The sequence below is a fragment of the Anolis carolinensis genome, unplaced genomic scaffold (assembly GCF_035594765.1).
Source record: "Anolis carolinensis isolate JA03-04 unplaced genomic scaffold, rAnoCar3.1.pri scaffold_7, whole genome shotgun sequence".
Lineage (NCBI taxonomy): Eukaryota > Metazoa > Chordata > Lepidosauria > Squamata > Dactyloidae > Anolis > Anolis carolinensis.
This window is the reverse complement of record NW_026943818.1, coordinates 19,371,199-19,386,242: the sequence shown is the minus strand read 5'-3', so window position 1 is coordinate 19,386,242 and position 15,044 is coordinate 19,371,199. Positions and strand designations below refer to the sequence as shown.

Here is a 15,044-nt window from a genome sequence, read left to right as displayed (position 1 = left end):
ACTGTGTGATGTGTCAGCGAATAATAATAATAATAATAATAATAATAATAATAATAATAATAATAATAATAATAATAAGAAACACAACAAGATGAGTCCAGGGCAGACACTCTGCTGGCTGTTGTATTGGATCACACATCGGACACTTCCCAAGTGTCTAGGACTCTGTGATGTATCGGCGAATAATAATAATTATAATTATGACTATAATTATAATTTTAAACCACAACAAGATGAGTCCAGGGCAGACACTCTGCTGGCTGTTGTATTGGATCACACATCGTACACTTCCCAAGTGTCTAGGACTGTGTGATGTATCAGCGAATAATAATAATAATAATAATCATCATCATCATTATTATTTGAAACACAAAAAGATGAGTCCACAGCAGACACTCTCCTGGCTGTATATCAGGTTAGAACTGTGAGCTGTGTTTATTTCAGTTGTGGGAGATTATTAATAATAATAATAATAATAATAATCTTTATTTTTATATCCCGCCCCATCTCCCATAATAATAATAATAATAATAATAATAATAATAATAAACTTCATTTTTACATCCTGCCCCATCTCCCCGAAGGGACAAGCCCGAAACAACAACACAACATATTTGACAAAAACTTAAAACATTCCAACGATACACAAAATAAAATAATGGGACAATACTGGACAAGTTTAATCTGAGGAAGGAAGGAAGGGATGGGAGGGGATTCTTTCTCTCTGAACTTTCTTTTCTGCGTTCTGGCCGCTGCCACACGCATGCATACACGCGTGCATCCTTTCCCAGAATGCTTTGCCCAACGGCTGCACTCACGTTTTATCCATGGGAGCAAATGACGACACCGGTCAATTGGTGGCTTTAAGACTGGAAGCTGGGAATGCAAGGAGGGCTTGCGAAGGAGCCCAGCAGCTTGAGAGAATGGAAAATGGATAATGGAAGGACAAGGAAGGCCGGTGTGCTTTGCGGTAGGGTTGCTGGGAGGCCCTGGCTGAATTCCCAGGCAGGTGTAGAATGGGAACCAGGGGATTATGTGTGAGCTGCCTCTTAGCAAAGGGATTAGGAGCAAAGGGCAATGCTTTGATTCGGAGTCCGCAGAGCATGGTCCGCCTGGCCTAGGACTGCCTGCCCGAACTGCAGCAATTTTTCCCTGGTCTCGATGGAAGCTGAGCTTGGATATATGCTCTCTCGCAAACAGTGGTATGTCAAAGGAAAAATGAAATCCCAGTCCTCCTTTTAGCCGTCGATCAGATTTAGTCTCTCTAGCTCAGTATGGATTCATGATCTATTATTGGCATTCAGGTCAGAGATGTTTCATCAGAAAGGTTTCATAGACTGACATAGAAAATACACTGTTTTGTTGATCTCTCCTTTTATTATTACTACTACTATGTAAAGGTAAAGGTTTCCCTTGACATTAAGTCCAGTCGTGTCCGACTCTGGGGGTTGCTGCTTGTAATGAAGTATGAATTTTGGTTTACAGATGTTATGTTTAATTGTGTTGTTATGTTTTAAAAGGGTAAGTATTATTGTTGTTGCACTCAGAGGCTGGTTGCCATGGAGAAGTAGGCAGAGCCAACTGCGTTTAGCTGAAGAGAGAGCAGAATTTGGAGGGAAACTCAGTCTGTGATCAGAGAACCACAGGGAAGGTTGGTTTTTAGAGTCTGTGCCCTTCTGAGGTGCAGAGAAGGCTGATCCTCAGTGAAGGGATCAGGGAGGCTCAAATGTTTGATTTTGAGTCAGTTTAAAATACGTTTGGTGACTTATTTTAAGGTAGCCTGTTTTCAGATAAGGAACAGATAGTCTGTGACTGAAATTCACAGGGTGACTACAGTTAAAGCAGTAGAGAAAGAAGTGGGATTTTAAAGTTGGTAACATCTTAATACAGCTTAGCAACTGTTATTCAAAGTATCTCTAAAAAGTAGTTATTGTAACCATTAAGCTTGTGCCTCAATAAACGTGTTATTGTTCTTTTTAACATCTCAGTCTCTGAAATCTATTTTACCATCAGAAGCAAACCAGAAAGAAGAAAAATAAAATTAAAAAAGTCTCCTCTCTAAGTAGCCAGTGGCTATTTATCTTCCAATTGAAATCCACAAGCATGTGGACAACTTCAACAGAAAGGAGGAAACCATGAAAATGAACAAAATCTGGCTACCAGTATTTTTTAAATATATATTTTATTTATAGTTTTAAGTGTATACATAAAAAGTAGGGGAACAATTAGGAGTTTAGAAAAGATAAGAAAAAAAAGAAGCCCAAAACGAAGAAAAGAGAATATATATATATATATATATATATAAGAAAAAAGAGGAAAAAAACAAAATAAAAAAACCCAGACTATATACCCCTTCCAGATCCTCTGCTTCGTGGAACATATCTTCTTTATCTCCTGTATGATTTACCGGCAAATCGGCCATTAAAACTCCGAGGCCTAGGATTTCTAATCCATATAGTTATAAGAGTTATAAAAGTTCTATTTTGTCTCTTAACAAATATTGTCGCAATTTAACCCAGTATTGAAGAACACAAAAATCAGAACAGTAAATAAGAAGCAACGCTCTGAAAACAGAGGAGTTCCAGACTTGAATGAATCAGGGGCAACAAACGACCCTGGACAAAGGATGCCCCCAGGCAGGAAGAAGCCAGGAGATGAAGCTTTTCAATGCTAATCAAGGTGATTAACTACAACATTCACCCTGGCCTCCAACCGACAAGAGTTCTTCTCTCACAGATATATATATAAACCTTCCTTGCTTAGTTTCTCCATATCTCACAACCTCTGAGGATGCCTGCCATAGATGTGGGCAAAACGTCAGGAGAGAATGCTTCTGGAATATGGCTAGACAGCCCGGAAAACATACAACGACCTTGTGATCCCGGCCATGAAAGCCTTCGACAACACAAATAAATAAAAGTTATTAATGGAGAAGCTGGATTGTCTCTGCCAGATCAGGACAGTTGGGATCCACTTCTTTTCCCAACCTGTGGCCCAAGAGAATCCAAGAAAAGCAAGTGAGCCAGTTTCCGTATGAACCTTTGGAGACGGTGGCTTGGGAGATCCTGGTCCTTCCGAGAGACTTAACCTCGGCCACGACTACTTTCCCTCCACTTTGTTACCGGACCGTCTGTCAACGTGACTCGGGGGGCCCTTGGCTGGGGTTTGTTTTGTGTTTTAATTACAGTCTATATAATTAGTTCCCAGCATGTTGAGGTAATAGAGAGTTGCTCCAGCAAGCTTCCAATTTCCTCATCTCATTAGGTTTTTAACGCGATTATTAGTATAATAACCGGCGATGATGATTTCCTCGTGTCGCTTTTTGCATTCTCCAATTTGCAGGGTGTCTTGATTGGCTAATTTAGGCGAATTATTCTGATTGTCTTGATGATGGTTGGTTGATTAGAACACAGCGGGGGCATAATTCCTCCGCCGAGGAGGGCGGGATGCTTTTTGGGGTTTTTCGGTATCAAAGCGCCGAGGATTTTTTTCCCTTTTCTTCGTTACGAGATTTCCCCGAAATGTGAGATGGAGGGAAGGATAGTTTGCGCATGGGCAGAGGGGCAAAGCAAGGGCGTAGAAAAACAAAGGAAAAATGGATGTTGTTTCTGCCTGCATCCTACAAAGGATGAAACAGCCCTTTAAATATTATTATTTACTAGCTGTGGTGTATGGGAATCCTTTGTTGACCAGTGAATAGCCTTGCAGCCTCAAAGCCTGGCTGTTTTCTTCTAATGGGAATCCTTGTTTGGTGAGCTGGAATGCAATGGAATAAGCTTGCTGCTTGGAAGCCTGGGTACTTGCGTTCTTTGGGAATTTTTTTTGGACTGCTAGAATTGCAATGAATAGCCTCGCTGCTTCAAAGCCTGGCTGCTTGCTACCTAGGGCAGTGATGGCCAACCTCTGACACGCGTGTCAGCACTGACACGCCTAGCCATTTTTGCTGACACGCAACCGCATGCAGATTGATTGGATGACTAATGTCTTTTGTGGCCAAATTTGATGCGATTTGGTCCAGTGGTTTTCTTGTTTACTCCATGGGAATTATGCACATTTATATACAGTAGAGTCTCACTTATCCAACACTCGCTTATCCAACGTTCTGGATTATCCAACGCATTTTTGTAGTCAATGTTTTCAATATATCGTGATATTTTGGTGCTGAATTCATAAATACAGTAATTACTACATAGCATTACTGCTTATTGAACTACTTTTTCTGTCAAATTTGTTCTATAAAATGATGTTTTGGTGCTTAATTTGTAAAATAATGTAATTTGATGTTTAATAGGCTTTTCCTTAAGGCCTCCTTATTATCCAACATATTCACATATTCACTTGTTCTGCCGGCCCATTTATGTTGGATAAGTGAGACTCTACTGTATATATATATATATATAAAAAGGTAATGAAATTTCGGCCTAGGACAAAACAACAAAACTACACATCCCAGAAACACTAAACTTGGCAGCACAACCCCTCATCCATGCCTCTATGTTCATACAACAAAAAGAAAAGAAAAATAAAGTCCTAATTAGAGGGAGAGGAAGAATTGTTTTTATCCAATTGCTGCCAGTTAGAAGGCTAAGCTCTGCCCACTTGGTCTCCTAGCAACCTACTCAGCCCAGGGGACAGGCAGAGTTAGGCCTCTTCCACACTGCCTATAAAATACAGATTATCTGATTTTAACTGGATTATATGGCAGTGTAGACTCAAGGCCCTTCCACACAGCTATATAACCTATTTATAATGGATTTAATGTCAGGGGAAAACCTTTACCCTTTAACTTAACTACCACCAATTCCTCAATACTTTATTTCCCATACCACCCACCATACTTCGCCACAGCAACGCGTGGCCGGGCACATATATATAGTTATTATATCATTCTGTTATTATTGTAATATATTATCATATTATTACTATTATATTATTATTCATGACTACATTGAAACTAGAATATAGAGAAATCAGTGAGAGGTTCCGTAGATTGTTGTACATAATTATGGTAATAAATAGTTTTTGATTTATTAAATACCGTTATATATTACAATTGTATATTTTTGTTATTTAAACTATACATATTGCGAAATTATGGGTTTTTTCTCGAAGTGACACACCACCCAAGTCATGCTAGGTTTTTTGGTGAATTTTGACACACCAAGCACAAAAGCTTGCCCATCATTGACCTACGGGAATCTTTAGTTGGCCAATAGTACAGAGTAGTATCGCTGCTTCAAAGCCTGGCCGCCTTCTACCAAGGTTAATCCTTTGTTGGTCTGGTTAAATTGCACTGAATAGCCTTGCAGCTTCAATGCCTGGCTGTGTTATACCCAGGCCAATCCGGGTTGGGTTTTTTTCGGGGGTTTGAGTGAAGGACATACCTTGGATGTGTTGATGTATTGTGGCCAAATTTGGTGTGATTTGGTTCAGTGGTTTTATTGTTTACTCAGTCCTACAAACATACATTATATTTTTATATATATAGATTATTTATTAGCGACATTTATATCCTGCAAATATAATATATTGTATGTACATATAACTTGTATGCTCAGGACAGCATACAAGTTGTATGTACATACAATATATTATATTATTAGTATAGCACAATATAATCATTATATATTACTATATGGAGCCCCGGTGGTGAAGTGTGTTAAAGCGCTGAGCTGCTGAACTTGCAGACTGAAAGGTCCCAGGTTCGAATCCAGGGAGCGGAGTGACCACCCACTGTTAGCTCCAGCTTCTGCCAATCTAGCAGTTTGAAAACATGCAAATGTGAGTAGATCAATAGGTACCGCTCCGGCAGGAAGGTAACGGTGCTCCATGCAGTCATGCCGGTCACATAACCTTGGAGGTGTCTACAGACAACGCCGGCTCTTCGGCTTAGAAATGGAGATGAGCACCAACTCCCAGTCGGACACGACTGGACTTAACATCAGCGGAAAACCTTTACCTTTTACTAGATTATTTATTAGCGACATTTATATCCCGCAGCAGCATACAAGTTATATGTTCATACAATATATTATATTATTAGTATAGTACAATATAAGCATTATATATTACTCCATTGTACTATACCACTACATTGCAATATTATGAGTAATATTACATATAATATAAATATACAATTATAATAGTGGATTGTTATTATATTGTATTACATTATAATATTATCAATATAATATGTATATACAACATATTATATTATTAGTATAGTATAATATGAGTATTATATATTATATTGTATTACATTATAATATTATCAATCTTATATGTATATACAACATATTATATTATTAGTATAGTATAATATATATTATTACTTTGTTGTATTGTCATAGGAGACATGGTGGAATGATGTCTTCCTGACCCCCTTCTTCACTGTGGCCCAGTTTCATCCTAGATTTTCTGTTTTTCCTCCACCACAGACATCCCAGTGTTTCTTACCCAAGCTAGTTAAAAAATTAAAAAAAAGTGTGCTGTAAAAGACCAGGGAAGGATTTAATAAGTCAACAAAGGAAATAGAAGCCAAAAAACCCAACTTTAGCCTGTGATGTGGTCAACACATCTGTAATAATAATAATAATAATAATAATAATAATAATAATAATTTATTACCTGCCTCTCTTTAAGTCTTGAGGCTCTGCACAACATCGTTAAAAGGCCAATAGTATATTTACAGTTCGACGACCTAAACTTAGAAGCTTACCCTCCTGTTTTATAGATAAGAGAAGTGATGCTTTAAAAAGAAATTGAACTATTTGTTTTTTTTCTTCTGAACAGAGAGAATTTCCCAAGTTTTTCACCTTCCGTGCAAGGGATAAGGTAAGTGCTAAATTTTGAACCTTTTCTGCTGTTTTGGCTCCATTAGCAAGTTGAGATGTTATTTTGTAAAATAGAGGCCTTTTCAAAGTCCTCATTGTCTTCAGATTATTATTATTGTTATTGGTTGCTGAGACCGTGGGCCCTGCATGGTTCTTGAGATTTTCCAGAGAAATTTGTAGTTTATCCTGTAGTCCTTTGGCTATTTAATACAAATCTAGGATGCCTTTTTAAATTCACAATAAAGGGAAGAGAAACCAATATTCTCTTGGGTTGCTGTGAGTTTTCCAGGATGAGGATCCATGGCAGGCATCCTCAGAGATACCTCACAAGCTCTGAGGATACCTGCCTTAGATGTGGGCGAAACGTCAGGAGAGAATGCTTCTGGAACATGGCCATACAGTCTGGAAAACTGACAGCAACTCAGCGATTCTGGCCATGAAAGACTTTGACAGAAACCAATATTCTCTTGGGTTGCTGTGAGTTTTCCAGGATGAGGATCCATGGCAGGCATCCTCAGAAATACCTCACAAACTCTGAGGAAGCCTGCCATAGATGTGGGCGAAACATCAGGAGAGAATGTTTCTGGAACATGGCCATACAGTCTGGAAAACTGACAGCAACTCAGCAATTCTGGCCATAAAAGACTTTGACAACACAATGTTCTGTTTCTTGGGGAGATAGGGCGGAATACAAATAAAGTTTTATTATTATTATTATTATTATTATTATTATTATTATTATTATTATTTTATTATGACACAGAAAACAAGATAGATATGCTGGATTTCGTATCACAAAATCACAAGTCGAACACTTCCCAAGTGTCTAGGACTGTGTGATGTATTATTATTATTGTTATTGTTATTATTATTATTATTGTATGACACAACAAACAAAATAGATATGCTGGATTTTGTATCACAAAATCACAAGTCGAACACTTCCCAAGTGTCTAGGACTGTGTGATGTATTTTCGGATGAAGTGCTATTATTATTATTATTATTATTATTATTATTATTATTGTATGACACAACAAACAAAATAGATATGCTGGATTTTGTATCACAAAATCACAAGTCGAACACTTCCCAAGTGTCTAGGACTGTGTGATGTATTTTCGGATGAAGTGCTATTATTATTATTATTATTATTATTATTATTATTATTATTGTATGACACAACAAACAAAATAGATATGCTGGATTTTGTATCACAAAATCACAAGTCGAACACTTCCCAAGTGTCTAGGACTGTGTGATGTATTTTCGGATGAAGTGCTATTATTATTATTATTATTATTATTATTATTGTATGACACAACAAACAAAATAGATATGCTGGATTTTGTATCACAAAATCACAAGTCGAACACTTCCCAAGTGTCTAGGACTGTGTGATGTATTTTCGGATGAAGTGCTATTATTATTATTATTATTATTGTATGATACAACAAATAAAATAGATATGCTGGATTTTGTATCACAAAATCACAAGTCAAATACTTCCCAAGTGTCTAGGACTGTGTTATGTATTTTCGGATGAAGTGCTATTATTATTATTATTATTATTATTATTATTATTATTATTATTCTGCTGGGAATTGACTGCACCCAATTCATCTGTATGCCTCTCCAGTTTGAAGAGGACAGGATCTACCGCCACTTGGAGCCGGCGCTGGCCTTCCAGCTGGAGCTCAACCGCATGCGTAACTTCGACCTCACCGCCATCCCTTGCGCCAACCACAAAATGCACCTCTACTTGGGTGCCGCCAAAGTCGAGGCTGGGGCGGAGGTGACCGACTACAGGTTCTTTGTCCGGGCCATCATCCGGCACTCGGACCTTGTCACCAAGGTGGGTATAAAGGAGTGAGTTGTGTCCACATTGTTCTGATGGCTTGCTCCTGGGCTGCAAGACTCAGGCCTTCTATCTCCTTCTTCCAATGAATCATTTGGGCCACAGAGTTGTGCTTCTGTTTGTAGTCTGTCTGTGCGATTTTCTTACAGCAGCTGAGGATAGGAGCAATGGTTTCGTCAGTTTCCTTGCGCAGTCTGCATTTTGGGTCATCAGCTGATTTTTCGATCTTGGCCTTAATTGCATTTGTTCTGATGGCTTGTTCCTGGGCTGCAAGGATCAGGCCTTCTGTCTCCTTCTTCAGGGTCCCATTCGTGAGCCAGAGCCAGGTCTTCTCCTTGTCAGCTTTCCCTTTAATTTTGTCAAAGAACTTTCCATGCAATGCTTTGTTGTGCCAGCTGTCAGCTCTAGTTTGTAGTGCGGTTTTCTTGTACTGGTTTTTTGTCTGCTGTGCTTTGAAGAGTTTCTGATTTTTGACTTCAATCAAAGCAGGTTCTTCCCTTTGCTTTACATATTCTGCCAGGGCATGTTCTTCTTCTTTGACTGCTTGTTTTATTGTAAGAGTCCTCTGCCCCCTGATCTTCTAGGCAGATACAGCCGGTCAACATCTCTGCGAGGGTGCAGTGAATGATGAATGGTCATGAGTTTTCTTGTTTTTCTGTCCAAATTGTCCAGTTCCGCCTGTGTCCAGTTTATGATGCCAGCAGTATATCTTATGACAGGTATGGCCCAGGTGTTTATGGCCTTGATGGTGTTGCCTCCATTGAGCTTGCTTTTGAGAATTTTTCTGACCCTTTGTGTGTATTCTTTACTGACCACAGTCTTCACGTATTCGTGTTTGATGTTGTTCAGCTGTAATATGCCCAGATATTTATAGGCCTCTGGCTGGTGACACTTTATTGTTTGGCCATTAGGCATATTTATGCCCTCACTTTCAATGATTTTTCCCTTCTTCAATGCCACTGTCGAACATTTGTCCAAACCAAACTCCATGCTGATATCAGTGCTAAAAATTCGGACAGTGCTGGTCAGAGACTGGATTTCAGTTTCCATTTTTCCATACAGCTTCAGGTCATCCATGTACATCAGATGCGAAATTTTGTGAGAATTCTTAGATGTTTGATAGCCGAGATTTGTTTTTTGTAAGATTGTTGACAGATTTTGTAAGATGGTTTGTGGTGCGGTTTTCTTGTACTGATTCTTTGTCTGCTATTATTATTATTATTATTATTATTATTATTATTATTATTATTATTATTATTATTATTATTATTATGAGTGCCTCTGGTGTCATTGTGAGAAGGTGCTCCATTGTGCATGTGGCAGAGCTCAGGCTGCATTGTAGTCCGTGGTCTGTGGGATGAGTTGAGTTCCAACACTAGGCACTGGTTTCGCAAGAACTTCTCCTCCAAGGGACTGGCATTTGCCTCGGTGCTTCTCGGCAGCCTTGCCTGCTAGCAACCTTCTCTGTGCTCCACTGTATTGCTCTAAGGGAGCCTGCCAGTAATATATTGGTGATTTTTCTTGCAGGAGGCATCCTTTGAATACCTGCAGAACGAAGGGGAGCGCTTGCTCCTGGAAGCCATGGACGAGCTGGAGGTGGCCTTCAACAACACAAACGTGCGCACTGACTGCAACCACATATTCCTCAACTTTGTACCCACCGTTATCATGGACCCATCAAAGGTAGGTTGGGAGCAGGTTTGATGGTTGGCTTTGCTCTTCCGGAGAGATTTGGGTATTGAATTTCCGGCAGATGTCAGGTGAAGCAGTATAGTTTCTTCAGCGATGTTGGAAGTAGTGGTATACACATGTGATAATGTGGCATGACTCATTAAGAGCCACATCCACTGTTTTAACGTGGTGAGACGTATTCCACACTGGGCATATGTATTCAGCAGCAGAGTATCAAAGTGCTTCACTGTATCTGGTTGTGATCCCCAGGTTGTGCCAGTCCGCTTTTATATGATATTATTTCTTGCGCCCACTTTTTGCTTGATATTCAAGCAGTGCTTCTTAATAAGTCAGAGCACGGTCTAAAGTGACTCCCAAGTATTTTGGTGTGCTGCAATGCTCCAATGGGATTCCTTTCCATGTAATCCTGTTTTATTGTCTTACTGTGTTTTATTTTTTGTATATTGTGCAATGTATTTATGCTGTTGTTTTTGTAAATTATGCTGGTCGGGCCTTGCCCCATGTGAGCCGCCCTGAGTCCCCGTGGGGAGATGGTGGCGGGGTATAAATAAAGTTTTATTATTATTATTATTTTATTATGACATAGCAAACAAGATAGATATGCTGGATTTCGTGTCACAAAATCTCAAGTCAAACACTTCTCAAGTGTCTAGGACTGTGTGACGTATTTTCAGATGATGCGTGCAGATCCCAGTAGGGTGGCCTTTTGCAGTTGGCAGATCGTGATTTTGTTAATGTCTATTGTTTCCAAATGCCGGCTGAGCTCTCTTGGCACGGCACCCATTGTGCCCATCACCACCGGGACCACCTGCACTGGTTTCTACCAGAGTCTTTGAAGTTCAATCTTGAGGTCCTGACAGCAGCTGAGTTTTTCCTGTTGTTTTTCGTCAATGCTACTGTCACCTGGGATGGCGACATCAATGATCCAAACCTTTTTCTTAATAATAATTATCATTAAGAAAATATTATTATTATTATTATTATTATTATTATTATTATTATGTTCCGGAAGTATTCTCTCCTGACGTTTCGCCCACATCTATGGCGGGCATCCTCAGAGGTTGTGAGGTACCTAGATGTGGGTGAAACGTCAGGAGAGAATACTTCTGGAACATGGCCATACAGCCCAGAAAACATACAACAACCCAATTGAGACATTGCACTTAGAAAATGCCCAGCGATGTCGGATGTTTGGGATGCGAAAGCGGTCCGCTTCCCAGGTGTCTTGGCTTGAACGCCGCTTTGGAGGAGAATCCCAGTGGGGCCTCGGGAAAAGAGGTATTTTGCAAGAGAACATTAAGACCTGCCTTCCAATTGCCTGGCTTTTAATATGCACTATTTACCAAACAGCAGTATATTAGAAAGTTTAATAAAACAGCGGCGGAACAGGGCTCTGAGCGGTAATTGCCTTGTTGATTTAAGGCTCGTCGCAGCAGCGAGGCACAGGGCGGAAAGGCTGGGTTTTTTAAAGTATTTGTGGAGGATTTTGCTCTTAATGTTGTTGCATTCTGGGTTCTCGGAATATTAAGATATTGAGGGGAGAAATGGATAGGAAACACTTGTTCGAGATCACCTTTGTCCTCTTCATCCAAAGAGGCCTGAGGAATGGATAGGTGCAGGCAGACCAGCTCTTTATTCAGCCTTTTCCCTAAAAGTAGCACATCATCAAGATTAAGAGGCAACATCATGGCAAGGAATGCCTAAACCCAAAGCACTTACCGTATATACTTGAGTATAAGCCTAGTTTTTCAGCCCTTTTTTTAAGACTTAAAAAGCCCCACTCAGCTTATACTCGGGTGAGGGTCCTGGTTGGCTTATATTTGGGTCAGCTTATACTCGAGAATATATGGTACATTTATTATTTTTCTCTATTATTATTGGTATTATTACATTTATTATTTTTCTCTGTTATTGTTGCTACTATTACATTTATTTTACTCTATTTTTTATTATTATTAATACATTTATTATTTCATTCCAATATTATTATTGCATTTATTATTTTACTCTCTTTATTATTACTTGTATTATTTTCCTGTATTTATTATTATTATTATTACATGTATTATTTTACTCTATTATTATTAAAAGGATACATAAGCACATTTACATTGAAGAAGATGAGAATAAGGATTTGATTAGAGTTGGACAGTCTTATCTTAAATTTGAGCTTTATGAAAATATTCAAAAACATTTAACCTACTGATGCCTCAATTAATGTAATGTTATTGGTATCTATTTTTATTTCTGAAATTTACCATCCTCGGCTTATCCTGGAGTCAATGTTTTCCCAGTTTTTTATGGTAAAATTAGGTGCCTCGGCTTATATTCGGGTCGGCTTATACTCGAGTATATACAGTAGAGTCTCACTCATCCAAGCCTCGCTTGTCCAAGCTTCTGGATTATCCAAGCCATTTTTGTAGTCAATGTTTTCAATATATCGTGATATTTTGGTGCTAAATTCGTAAATACAGTAATTACAACATAACATTACTGCGTATTGAACTACTTTTTCTTTCAAATTTGTTGTATAACATGATGTTTTGGTGCTTCATTTGTAAAATCATAACCTAATTTGATGTTTAATAGGCTTTTCCTTAATCCCTCCTTATTATCCAAGATATTCGCTTATCCAAGCTTCTGCCGGCCCGTTTAGCTTGGATAAGTGAGACTCTAATGTACAGTAACTTCACCTGCATCACTCAAAGACATTAGCAGATCACATTTCTCTTGGAGTCTGGACTGTCATCATAACTAAAAACTGGGGGAGAATCGAGTGTGGAATATATTCTTTTCAAACAATGAATAAAATTGGGTTGCTGTGAGTTGTCCGGGGTGTCTGGCCATGTTCCAGAAGCATTCTCTCCTGATGTTTCGCCCACATCTATAGCAGGCATCCTCAGAGGTTGGAAAATAAGCAAGTGAGGGTTATAGGTCTGTGGAGTAATGTCCAGGGTGGGAGAAAGAAAGAACTCTTGTCTGTTGGAGACAAGTGTGAATGTTGCCGTTGGCCAGCTTGCAGCTTCAAGTACGTGTGCCAAGTTTGGTCCAGATCAATCAATGTTGGCATTCACAGTGCTCTCTGGATGTAGTTAAACTACAGCTCTTCCAAATCAAGGTGAATTTTCCCTAAAGACCTCCAATATTTTTGACTGGTCATGGTAGCTCTGTACGAGCCTATGAGAACTTTAAGGTCATCACTGTTCCTCTGGCCCTGCCTGCCTCCTTACTCTCGTTCTCTCCTCCTTGTCTCGTTGAGATTGAGGAGTCTGTCCGGAGCATGGTGATGCGCTACGGCAGCCGCTTGTGGAAGCTCCGGGTGCTGCAGGCCGAGCTCAAGATCAACATCCGCCTGACGCCAACGGGCAAAGCCATCCCCATCCGCCTCTTCCTCACCAACGAGTCCGGATATTACCTAGACATCAGCCTGTACAAGGAGGTGACCGATTCCAGGACGGGACAGGTATAGCACTTAAAAACTTCTCTAACAGCCTCCCTGAATAAATAGGCTTGCGCTCCTCAACCTTCTCCCCAAGAAGTTGGCCAACACATGATCTACTTGAGGCATGAAGCAACCTTTTTTGTCCCTCACACTCTTTTGTTTGATCACGGACATGTGTTTCCTTGCGCAGATCATGTTCCAAGCTTACGGCGATAAGCAAGGGCCCTTACACGGGATGTTGATCAACACTCCGTATGTGACGAAGGACCTGCTGCAGTCCAAGCGATTCCAGGCCCAGTCGTTGGGGACCACCTATGTCTATGACATCCCTGAAATGTTCCGACAGGTAAGAACAGCCCGCCTGGGTTGACATTCTTAAAAGCTGGATCACACCACTATTTCCTTTGCAAAATGTAAAGAACATGTTGGCTGGGTTGCTGTGAATGTTCCAGGCTGTATGGTCATGTTCCAGAAGCATTCTCTCCTGATGTTTCGCCCACATTTATGGACGGCATCCTCAGAGGTTGTGAGGTCTGTTGGAAAGTAGGCAAGTGGGGTTTATATATCTGTGGAATAACGTCCAGTGTGGGAAAAAGAACTCTTACCTGTTGGAGGCAAGTGAGAATGTTGCAACTGGCCAGCTTGATTAGCATTAAATAGCCTGGCAGTTTCAATCAGGGACAGCTAACACTTCCCAGAAAGGATTCCCCTGGACAAGGAGCAAAACCTTGAAGCTGCAAAGCCATTCAGTGCTAATCACACTGGCCAGCGGCAACATTCCCACTTGCCTCAAACAGAGAAGTTCCTTCTCCCACCCTAGGTAAAGGGAAAGGTTAAGTCCAGTCGTGACCGACTCTGGGGGTTGGTGCCTATCTCCATTTCTAAGTCAAAGAGCCGGCGTTGTCCATAGACACCTCCAAGGTCATGTGGCCATTGGCATGACTGCATGGAGCGCCGTTACCTTCCCGCCGGAGCAGTACCTACTCAAAGATCAATATCAAAGCATGTCTATTTTATGTGTCTATTAGTTTTACGATTTGTTTTATTGTTGATTGATTTGTTTTATTGTTGTGTTTTGTATTCCTTTTTTGACCTGGGCTTGGCCCCATGTAAGCCGCCCCGAGTCCCTTTGGGGAGATGGGGCGGAGTATAAAAATAAAATTATTATTATTATCATTACTCACATTGGCATGTTTTCGAACTGCTAGGTTGGCAGAAGCT

At 39.9% G+C, this 15,044-nt stretch overlaps 1 protein-coding gene across 7 annotated transcripts in view; it reads left to right on the top strand.

The window, feature by feature from the left end:
* acaca (acetyl-CoA carboxylase alpha) overlaps window positions 1-15,044 on the top strand; it is a 178,059-nt gene that overhangs the window by 94,529 nt on the left and 68,486 nt on the right. For all 7 annotated transcript variants that reach the window (XM_062959350.1, XM_062959349.1, XM_062959348.1 and 4 more), the window contains 5 exons: window positions 6,793-6,834; window positions 8,471-8,686; window positions 10,217-10,372; window positions 13,641-13,844; window positions 14,014-14,169. In XM_062959350.1, the coding sequence (XP_062815420.1) occupies window positions 6,793-6,834; window positions 8,471-8,686; window positions 10,217-10,372; window positions 13,641-13,844; window positions 14,014-14,169 (774 nt within the window). The remainder of the gene's footprint in view (window positions 1-6,792; window positions 6,835-8,470; window positions 8,687-10,216; window positions 10,373-13,640; window positions 13,845-14,013; window positions 14,170-15,044) is intronic.